The sequence below is a fragment of the Haliotis rubra genome, unplaced genomic scaffold (genome assembly GCF_003918875.1).
Source record: "Haliotis rubra isolate DU_JTF1 unplaced genomic scaffold, ASM391887v1 Scf28, whole genome shotgun sequence".
Lineage (NCBI taxonomy): Eukaryota > Metazoa > Mollusca > Gastropoda > Lepetellida > Haliotidae > Haliotis > Haliotis rubra.
The window spans coordinates 3543548-3555756 of record NW_025766891.1 but is presented as its reverse complement, the minus strand read 5'-3'; the positions used below and the strand labels follow the sequence as shown (position 1 = coordinate 3555756).

Sequence of the window (12209 nt, the reverse complement as noted above, 5' to 3'; positions counted from 1 at the left end):
GTGTTTGCCTTTAACCTTGAAAAGCTGCAGGCCCTAAGGACCCAGAACCACAAAAGGTTGTGGGTCCAATCAGAATGTGTAGGCCCTATATTTTAGCTACAATATAGGCAATTCCCAGCAAACAAAAAATGTGACATCTAACAAACTGAGTTAAAGAATTTAATTTAACTCCAGTGACTGACTAGTCTTTGTTTACAACAAGTCAACATCCATGTCAAGATCCAAGTCTTCTTAATCAGGATCAGTCTGAATCAGAATGTTCAGACATGGCTGTCAGTTATTGGGGATTAAAAAGCTGGCGGACATAAGGACCTGCAGAAAACAAAAGGACCCACATCAATTCCGAACGCTGCCATGTCGTAACTTTTTACCATAGGCTCACAAATGTCGCAGCACTACGAATGCTTTGCGGACTAGGACCCTGGAACTTAAAGTAGAGTTGGATGGTATGGTGCACTAAGTCTGCGCGTGGAACAGTCCCAGGTAAACACGACAGCTACTCACCAATCGTGTATTCACAACAGGAAACAGTACAGCTATCGGCGCCCCCGTCAACATATGCATGTGCAGTCGGAACATCGCAGTCACTGCTTTGCTTGGAGGTGCCGCTAACAAAAATATCTGAAAAATCATTTATGAGTTCATTCACATACACGTGCGAGATAATATATAGGTTCTTACAATTGAAAAGATTAAACATTATTTTCGGAATGGTCATTTATTATAGGGAGGGAGGGAGGGATGGTTTTGGGGGATGGAGGGAAGGTTTGGGGGAGGGAAGTGTCGTAAATATGTCCATGATAAACGAAATTTGGTAAAATGTCAGACCAATGCACCCTGTAATGAATAACAAATCTTTTAGAAAATGTTTTGCTATTTCTTTCAAATTTGTCTGGTCTGTTTTCATATTTTCAGGTATAAAGGGTTTAGGCAGTCTGCATTTCACTTCATCCATTGTGAAATGAATCTAACTATAGTCCGTTGGTTCAAATGAGACGATGAATGATCAAGGAACCCGAAATAGGGATAAGTGCACAAAACATAAATAAGACACATGGTACTGAAACCTCTGTACCCAACAGGATCTGAAATCTGACGTTTTATGATAGATCACTGAAAAAGTTGTTTAAGAAAGTCACATGTAACATTGTTTTGTTTTCACCCTTCACACTGAGGGGTGACAAATGGCTGGTGGAACATCGAAGGCTGTTTCCTGACTAGTAGGGGGCTATGCTGAGTTGCACCTGAAGTGAGTGCTGGCTCTTAGGGTTTCAGACAAGGATTCTGCAAGAGAATCCTAATTAAAAAGATTCAGGTCAGAATTCACAGATGCACCAAGGTGCTGTTTGGGGTTCAAGCAAGGATTCTGTCAGTAGGAGTCCAAATTAAAGGGATTCTGCTTGAAATTCAGTCATGCAAGGCACTGTTGGGGGATTAGGCAAGGATTCTGCCTTGGAATCTTAATCAAAAGGATTCTGCTTGAAATTGACAGTCAAGCAAGGAACTGTTGGGGGATTAGGCAAGGATTCTGCCTTGGAATCCAAATCAAAAGGATTCTGCTTGAAACTGACAGAGTCAAGCAAGGCACTGTTGGCAGATGAGGCAAGGATTCTGCCTTGGAATCCAAATCAAAAGGATTCTGCTTAAAATTGACAGAGTCAAGCAAGGCACTGTTGGCGGATGAGGCAAGAATTCTGCCTTTGAATCCAAATCAAAAGGATTCTGCTTGAAATTGACAGAGTCAAGCAAGGCACTGTTGGCGGACCAGGCAAGGATTCTGCCTTGGAATGAAAACAGTAAGACAAGGCAGCATTGCATGTACATGCAAGTGATTCTGACTTGATATCCACAGAAATAAACATGGCAGTGTTAGTGATTAGAGGAAGGGCATAATTCTGCTTTGCAATCCACAAGCAAGCATTTCTTTGTGGTCCAGTCAAAGGATTCTGCCATGGAATAAACAAACATATCGTTCAGGGTTCATTCAAGAAATCCTGTCCTGAATCATCAAAACGAAAACCAAAAGTAACCTACCTGTATAACTGTTGCCACGTGACATGGATTAAACACCCATATAAACTGTCGGGTGGCGAACTTGAACCCAAGTTCGATCCCGAAAGTCAAACACATGATGACTAGAAGCAGGCGTTTTCCTATCTGATTGTCACGTAAGTCATCGTAGGAAATCTTTGGCAGAGTGAGGCGGGGATACGCCAACCACATGACAAACAATGAGAACAGGGTGGCACAAGAACTCTCCACTATCCGTTGTGAAACTCCCAGGAACTCCACACACTCACGTCCACCATTGCCTGGCAGCGTGTGGTCCACTCCTTCGTACATCCATTCCAGCAACGCCATCCACCCGGAACTGTTCCGAAACTTCTCCGAATCCATCGTCATCTCGCTTTCCGGCATCAGCTGGTACTTCCTGGATTCATGGACACCTGGAACAAGTGGAATAAATTTGTTATTTGAGTGTCAAAATGTCAGTCATCATGTTACATAACCCCTTCCCCATTCAAAGTTTCAGAGTTCATCATCATCATCATCATCACCATCATCATCATCATGATGCTGGAGTCTCCAATATTACAGCTACTGTATAGCATCGCAGCCTGTAAAAACTCAGGTTCATGTGAAGCTTCATTCAAGAAGTCGCAGTGGCTGAGCGGGTTAGGCGACTGACTTTGTGTGCTGGCGATTAGGTGCCTGACTCTGAGGGTGTGGGTTCAAATCCCGGATGGGACTCAACCCAAAAAGTACTAGAATTGTACTTTACTAAGAAGGTGTTATCCCAAATATAACATATGTTTCATTCAAGCAGGTTCATTTCAAACAGCTTGACACGATCAGGGGATTTCGGGGGAATGACGACATGCAATCATGATGTCAATCACTGGATTGGCTGGTTGAGACATGGATATTTACCAACCACTACCATATAGGTGGAACATAGCTGAGTGCAGCGTTAACAAACAAAACATGCACTCGACCATGCCAAGATGCTTCAGAGTAAAAGAGAACCGTGAAGATCCGGGGTAGAATAGGTCTTCAGCAACCCATGCTTGCCACAAAAGGCGACTGTGCTTGTCGTAAGAGGCGGCAAACGGGATCGGGCGGTCAGGCTCGCTGACTTTGTTGACACATGTCATTGGTTCCCAACTGTGCAGATCGATGCTCATGCTGATAATCACTGGATTGTCTGGTCCAGACTCGATTATTTACAGACCACCGCCATATAGCTTGAATATTGCTGAGTGCGGCGTAAAACTCAACTCACTCACTCACTCATAGTAAAAGGAAGTAGGGAATGCTGTGCTTTGTATCCAACAGGGATGGTAATGGATACACTTCTGAACGTTAGCCTTTTAGTCCGAGACTAGTTACATTTAGGAAGGTGCCGTGAAACTCCCTTCCATACTTCCACTTACCATTACAGTGTTTGTGCCTGTAAACACTATACCCTAAGTGTCCCTACAACAAGCACACTAAAGTCGCCGTCACAACAGATTCCTAATGGTTACCTGTATGAACATTTTATTCAAATGGCTAATTACTATGTATGCTTTGACACGTGCATACCTACATGGGACATATTTTTTATGCTAATTCCCATTTTAACCCTCACGTGGAGCGCACTGCACATTTACTGCCAGCCAACCAGAATGAGCTGTGCAACTGTGCCACTTCTCATTAATAATTGGTCTTAATATGCATGACTTTATCCATGTTAGGTCACCTTGACCTCCATAAACAACAAGCAATAATGTCAGGCTAGTCCACTCGGGGATCTTATAAGTTGTATGCTTCTCTCGAAGGTAATACAGTCTGATGTACACCTCTCTGTAGCACTGTCACCCGGGCTCTGGGACACCAACACAGACCACAACTAGTAATGCTGACCTGGTACGAAGGGTTTCTTGTAATTTTGTTTAATTGTATAGATTTTTGTTTAACGCCGCACTCAGCAATATTCCAGCTATATAGCGACAGTCTGTAAATAATCGAGTCTGGACCAGACAATCCAGTGATCAACCTTATAAGCATCGATCTGCGCGATTGGGATGCGATGACATATGTCAACCAAGTCGGCGAGCCTGACCACCCGATCCTTACAACAAGCATGGGTTACTGAAGACCAATTCTAACCCGGATGTTTTAGGTGTTTCTTGTATACATCCACCTGTATAAAGCAAACATGCATATAACCCGGCAAGATTACAGAATACCGGATACCTATCCGCCATTTTTTATTTTGATTGCGCATTTATTTTTGCGCACTTCGATTTTGTTTCCTTAGCAACGGCACGCGATGAATGAAGGCTGCGTTGAAGCAGCGTTCAATATTAAATATTAAATATTAAACAATATTAAAGCTAAAAAAGGTAAGATAATGGGGGTAAAGGGGGTACCCCCCTTTATTTAAAAGCCTTACCTACCTTACCTTACCAATCAAAAATCACTTACCATCAGAGTGTTCCCACACTGTAGAGTTCCTTTTCCCAGCATGCATTTGAATAAAATTTCAACACACGATTACTTTTTACTCTGTTTACGTCAGTGAACGCTGTTAAAATCCCCAGTTTAGGTTTCCTAAACCGGAAGTAAGGTGAGGAATTCGATTTTAACCTTAATTTTTACCTTAAATTCGTATTTTTACTGGATCGCTCGCAGGCTCGCGCTCTTTGTTTCTTCTATATATAGGAGCCTCTCGCGCACAATAGAATGTATATAATTAGGTATCCAGTATTCTGTAAGTGTACCTATAACCCAAGCACCTGACTCTTATGTTGTCAGTTCCTGACATAAGAACCACAAAGCACAAAAACACTGAAAATTTATCCTGGGGCCTTGGGAGTCTTTAATGGCAGATTTACATCGACCTCAAAAATGTTCAAAACAACAATCCAGGAAATCCATGGAAAATTATCATGGCCGTTATTAGCCAGATTCAGTCTGGTTGTCTTAGACATTTTAGGCTCAGCCTGTAATAATCCATTATAACCAGATAATAGTCTTTACACTATTGGGAGCAGTGGGGTAGTCTTAGATATTTTAGGCTCAGACTGTAATAATCCATTATAACCTGTGACTGATCAGTTAGACTTCTACTAACACAATTACCAGATAATAGTCTTTACACTTTTGGGGGCAGTGGGGTAGTCTTATGGTTAAAGGGTTCAGTGTCCCTCTGAAGACCCGGGTTCGATTCCCCACATGGGTACAATGCGTGAAGACCATTTCGGGTGTCCCCAGAGGAGATATAAATAAGTCTACAAAGTCATAAGTATGCCCATGAAGTCATGCAGTCTACGGGGCAATGGGGTAGCAAGGCTTGATTTAGTCTTAGTTACTTGCACTGGTGCAACCCAATATTACAAAGTGCAACCTAGTTATTTATCTAACTTGTCTAAAATTACAAGCATAATTATGTCAGCTCATTTTTCTTGTAAACTTTGAATAATTCAGTAGCATATATATTTCTTTCATTACTATTACAATAAAAGCAGTGCAACTGGAATTTGGCTGGTGCAACTAGGTTTTTATCTTAGGTTGCACCTGGTGCAAGTAGGTTAACACCTCTTAAATCAAGCCCTGGGTAACACTGTGGTTTAAGCGTTCACTAGACATGCTAAAGACCCGGGTTCGATTGCTGACATAAGTACAATGTGTGAAGTCCATTTCTGGTGTCCCCTGCCATGATACTGCTGCATTATTGCTAAACACAAGGTAAAACCATACTTACTCTATAATGTTGAACTAGTTTTATACTTGTACAGATCCCTTTGCTAAACTGAATTTGGCACAATGTATTTCCACATATATGGAATAGTGCCCCTTCTCATCAGACCGCATCCTATAACTGTACATATTGTATATCACATGTCCAGCTACTACGACTGTGAAAGAACTGCTTTTCTGTAAATATTAGCTTCCACACTGACAGGGTCATTAAATCAGTTGTTTCCATTCGAGGTGGTTATTGTGATTTGAGACCTCTAATTGAACAATCAAATCTTTTCCAAATGTTTAGCATCAAATATCAATTAATCTTTCCCATATTCTCTTGAAGAAAATAATTATTTTATTTAAATTGTTCACAATATATTTCTAGAATATCTACGAAACTCTCCCATATTCTTTTGTAAAAAAATACATACTGTACTTAATTTGTACACAACTTATATCTTACATTAAACCTCAATCAGGTCAGTTATCGCAGAAATACATCAATAATGTACATCCAATTTCAACAACTTATACTTGTGTAGGAGGCAACTGGGTGTCAGGCTTGCTGACTTGGTTGAAACATGTCATCATATTCCAGTTGTATAGATTGATGTTGATCACAGGATTGTCTGGTCCCAACTCGATTATTTACAGACTGGCACCATATAGCTGGAATATTGCTGGCATTAAACAACAAACAAACAAACAAAAACAATTTCATGAAAAACAACCTCCACCAGACTTTTTCTTTGGAAATAGAACAAAATACTACCCTATTCTAACACAATTATTTCCCTTGCCTGTCTACACAGGACATAATAAACACTTGTCTGGGCATATCAATAAATTCCACAATGTAGAGACTTGACTGTATCTGCCTGCACTAATTACATACACTACAAAGCTTTGGAAACATATTAGCTAATGTACTAGCTGACCACATCATGAACAGAGAACAATTTTAAATGGAAGACAGATGTTGCAATGAATGTGTTTTAACAGCTGTTGAACAAGTTTAAGTGAAATGTATTATATTTTAGAATTATCATGGAAACTGTCAAAAGTAAACACATTTTGTAAGCTGTAGGTATTTTTTAAATGTTCCTGAAAGTGAAATCATTAGGCGTTACCTGAAACAGACATTTTTAAGGATGCTTAACATGTCATCAATCCACTGTAGTGAATTTTGGTAAGACCATGATTTTGCTAGTCTGCATTACCACAGAAGAAATACCGGACCACCCGATTCCGCTAGTCGCTTCATACAAGCATGTGTACTATTACAAGGAAGATCATGCTACCAGTGTTCACGAATAGCGTCTGACCCTCTGACAAACCCGGCAGATTCGCCAACGGTCTGATAGAAGTCTAGAACCCACCAGTCTCAGTGTCTGATTGTATATTTCACAATGATTATGACTGAAGTTGTTATATGTGACATGTGACACTTGTTTGCTGTTAATAAATCTTACGTTTGTTAATAATTTATAAAAAATGTTAAATCTGAAATGTGTGTTTAATTTTATTCTGCGGGTCCTGTGAATTTTGAATGGGTCAGACAGACATCTGAAAGTTACAGGACCCAATGTCCTGTTACTTTGAAACAGCATTCGTGAACACTGTGCTACTATAAGTGTATCAAAATGTTTTCTCTGACCTTCTCAAGAGTTCTCAACAACAAAAATCCCAACTTCAAAAAATAACCTTTCAGCTGTTTTGATGGGGTTTGGTGAGGAAGTTTAAACTTTTGAATGAAAAATTTACATTCAAGGACTTATGAAGTCATTTCGTAAAAGTGAAGGTTTTTCCAAGTGTGTGTGAATCCTGTAGGCATGTAACAACTTACTGTGAGTCTCGCTGATAATCATGTTTCTCAGATATCAGGAAGTGATAGATCCGTTAACTTGGACTGTGTGTCACAAGCAATGTACTGACTGTGTTAGTGCTGACTTGTTGGAACGAGTTGTGTTGTTACCACTGAACAAATGACCATTAATAATCTACTTATTCAGAGTCCAATAGCTACTTGATTTGACCACTGCTGGACGTGGGGAGTGGTTGAACACATTAGTGGTGTTCCGATTAATTGAAATAATTGAAGATTGGTCGCAGTGACTAAACTACCAAGCAATCGATCACATTTTCTCATAATAGAACACAAACGATTTTGGAACTGCTCTTTAGTCTTTGAAACACTTGACGATGGAACATATCTTCGAAGTTGTTGGGGCCTGCAAGCTTGTTTAATTCTTAGAAAACTAACTTCAGTTACTGAAAAGTCATGACTGAATATTTCTTGAAGACTCCAGGAAGTTTATGGTCATGATATATTAGTCATCACTTTAAAGTAGCAAGTTGCATCATCTTATACCTATCTGCAATAACAACCTGGATAGGAAAATCTGAAAAATGATGCCAACCAATTTTTTTCGATGATAGAAGCAATTATCAATTGTGAGATTTCAACCAATTCCCAACACTAGAACACTTTCATGTATATACTTAAAGCACAACCTAAGATATTTCGCTCGTATGACGACGTGCATGCGTGTGTATGTACATGATGTATGGCTGCTTGCACTAGCCCAGACTTAGGCTGGTTTTATAGTGCTAGCACACTGAGATACCATGCCGCAGTTAAGAATGAATACCCTACTCAGACACATTATACTGATTCCCGAGCTGGTCAGTCCTTCTTGTACCTATTAATGCCAAGCGCCAGGCAGGGACCAACAAGTACCATATTTTAACGTCTTTTGGTATGACGCAGTCGGGGATCGAACCCGCGACCTTCCGCTCTCCGGGCAGACGCTCTACCCACTACACCACGGAGGCGGTCTACAGCCTAAGATTACTGGATTGTCTGGTCCAGACCCGATTATTTACAGACCGCCGCCATATAGCTGGAATATTGCTGAGTGCGGCGTAAAACTAAACTCACTCACTCACTCACTTAAAACATACAGTAACGAACAGATGTTCTGTAACAAACAAGACATTTATAAACGAACAGGTCATACTCAGGATGTACCTAAATGTATATAAACAAACAGGTCACAGTCAGGATGTACCTAAATGTATATATATAAACAAACAGGTCATAGTCAGGATGTACCTAAATGTATATATATAAACAAACAGGTCACAGTCAGGATGTACCTAAATGTATATATATAAACAAACAGGTCATAGTCAGGATGTACCTAAATGCGTACTATTCAACAACTGGCAAATAGATTCCAACAATTGGACAAATCATGTTGTTGATAATTAGCAATCCATTGAAAGCTTTAGTCTAGAAACTCAATAGAGCCTAACAGTTTGGTTGATTATGTGAACCAGTTGTAATGCTGATAAGCAGCAAGCATGCTGTGGGGCTCAGCCTGGCCTCAAACATCAACGAGAGAATATCTCACATGCATTCACATGAGTGAGATATTTGAAGCTTCTTGAGATCCTACAATAGAATTTTTTAAAATAAGAGTGAGTGAGTTCAGTTTTATGCCACTTTTAACAATATTCCAGCTATATCACGGCGGGGTACACCAGAAATGGGCTTCACACATTGTATCGAACCTGGGTCTTCGGCGTGACGAGTGAATGCTTTAACCACTAGGCTACCCCGCCGCCCTTTTAAAATAAGAAAACAACACATTATATTTGGGACTACACTTTCTCAGTAGTAAGATTCTAGTACTTCTGTGAGGTTGAGTCCTATCCCGGATTCGAACCCACACTCTCAGTTAGGTACCTGATCGCCAGCACAATAAGAATACAAGCACAAACATTTCATAAGGACAATATTTGTTGCAATCTTAAGAATAGCAATAGACTCTCCATCAAAATATTCCGCTGATGTGGTGTTATGAATTCATGTAGGTAAGATGTCCGGTGAAAAATGACGCACTGTTTTAATTTGGATTTGACAGTGCTGTTGAGTTTATGTCATCCTCCATGGTATAATAATATCCAGGGTATATGTTCCGATAAATTTCCACCATTACCCTGGATGCATCTCTGATTTCTGGTGTCCCCCCGATAAATGTATTAGCTCCCAGTCTTGCTGGCCAATCACATCAGCCGTAACAACCAAGCTTGCCAGTGTCAGCAAGGTGAATTTGTGTGTGATCTCTACATAGTTTGAAGTACATCAAATCCTTAGCTGAGTCATGTTGAATTTATATCAGTTGGATTTACAACATCAGAGTACATAGCTGCTGATCATTACTTGGGTTCTAACCAATGAGAAATATCAAATTACATCGCTACTATCTACCTGGAAAAATGTAAAGCAATGCTTCCTGTACATTTTCACTTAGAATACATGGTTTTAAAATCATATCCTTTATGATATGCAAACTGATCATCTGTCAAGTACTTTAATAAATTCTTTACATAGCAGCGATGTGACACAGTGCAATGTAAGGAAATATATGCGATAAATTTGCATAATGTCTCGTAAAGTTGTTTTCTCAATGTGTGCATGCTTATAAAAACAAACTTGGCTGCAAGTTATTTGGTAAATATCATACATGGGTGCGTTCATTCAGATAATATATTTCTTAACTCAGGGGTGGAAATAATTTTAAAATTGATAGTGTACTCCGGTACAGTGGAACATGTATAGTCACTTGCCCTGATAATTTTCCCACTATACCGACCGTTTTCTTGCTGATTTTTTAAATAAACAACATAATTAACATTGGAAAGTCAACTGGACACCGGTACAGTGTGATATACAAATTTGCTTGCCCGACAGAAAAAAACACTGGACTCAGACGTCAGGCAATGGGTTATTTCCACCCCTGTAACTATTTCCAAAGTTCTATACTGCTTATAAAATACAATCACATTAACACCCTCAGGAACATGAACTCACTTAATAATCACTAGTTAACAATGTTAAATGTACTTTCCCATTCCATCCCTTTTGAAATCATTTTTTGTAGCTGAACATGTGTTCTTTTTAAGCTTTGGAAAGGTTTGCAGCTTTTATATTATCGTGTCCAGAGATCATGTAATATACCTTGTGCTTTACCGGTACATTAATGGTGCATGCTGATTGTGCAATGAAACATCTTTGCTGGCAATATCCACACATCCCTATTACAGAACCCATGTAGATCCACGTTAGAATTGGTCTTCGGCAACCCATGGTTGTCGTAAAGGATGACTAACGGGATCGGGTGATCAGGCTCGATGTACGTAAAGGACGACTAACGGGATCGGGTGATCAGGCTCGATGTACACAATTGGGATATGATGACATGTTTCAACCAAGTCAGGGAGCCTGACCACCCGATCCTGTTAGTCGCTTTTTACGACAAGCATGGGTTGCTGAAGACCAATTCTAACCCGGGTCTACATGGGTTCTGTAGATGCCTCTTATGACAAAACTAACAAAAGGTATATCAAGATGGATGCTTAAGTCAGCATTCTGTTTATAGTATGCATTTTCACAGAATTTGAGTCTTTTAGCATGGGTTCTTGAAGATCAATTCTAACCCAGATAATCAGGAAATATATATATGACAGTGTAGTCTATTTTTTTTACAATTACACAAAACTCCAATAGAAATTTGCTCAGTTAATTTAAAAGCAAAGATAGCAAACCAAGATCTTTGCTGCATATTGACTGACTGACTGAGTTTGGTTTTACGCCGCTTTTAGCAATATTCCAGCAATATCACGGTGAGGGACACCAGAAATGGGCTTCACATGCTGCATATTGCTTACAGCAAGTTGTAAGTATGAATGATTACCATCTGATCTGCAGTTAAAAATAAGCCACAACCCAAAAAGTTTTTTTAACAGTTTTTGCCAATTCCATTTTAATTACAGTAATTCTCATAGTTCTTAAGGAGAAATAGCTGATAAATCTCCTTTCACTACCTTCAAGGCATGTAAAGATAAGAGGCATGTTTCCTTTTCCAAACACTGATATCAGCCCCACTCTTAACATTTCAACCTCTTAACATGCCACCATGAAGAATGTCCGCTAACATGGTGTTGTGTACACTGCACAACTCGGTGGATTGGAAGTTGTTTTTTCTGGAATAGTTGGTTCAAAATATACCTGCAGACGGATTAATAAAATGTGGGGGTTGAAATGGATTATCTTCCCTGAGATCTTGTTGATGCACTAACAGATAGTCTTACAATAAATTAGCAAGTGAAAAATCCAAGTCATGAGAAGCTACCAAGTCATGAGAAAGTCTACCAAGTCATGAGAAAGTCTACCAAATCATGAGCAAGTGTACAAAGTGATGAGCAAGTCTACCAAGTCATGAGACAGTCTACAAATTCACAAGAAGCTACAAAGTCATGAGAAAGTCTACCAAGCCACGAGAAGCTACCAAGTCATCAGATAGTCTACCAAGTCATGAGAAAGACTACCAAGTCATGAGAAACTTTCTACCAAGTCATGAGAAGCTACCAAGTCATCAGATAGTCTACCAAGCCACGAGAAGCTACCA

General features: G+C 39.8%; 1 protein-coding gene across 5 annotated transcripts in view; it reads right to left on the bottom strand.

The window, feature by feature from the left end:
- Window positions 1-12209, bottom strand: part of LOC124281157 (transmembrane protein 164-like) — a 67646-nt gene that overhangs the window by 18629 nt on the left and 36808 nt on the right. For all 5 annotated transcript variants that reach the window (XM_046717188.1, XM_046717187.1, XM_046717190.1 and 2 more), the window contains exons 2-3: window positions 2035-2447; window positions 505-621 (exon numbers count right to left, since the gene is read on the bottom strand). In XM_046717188.1, the coding sequence (XP_046573144.1) occupies window positions 505-621; window positions 2035-2418 (501 nt within the window). In that variant the 5' untranslated portion in view covers window positions 2419-2447. The remainder of the gene's footprint in view (window positions 1-504; window positions 622-2034; window positions 2448-12209) is intronic.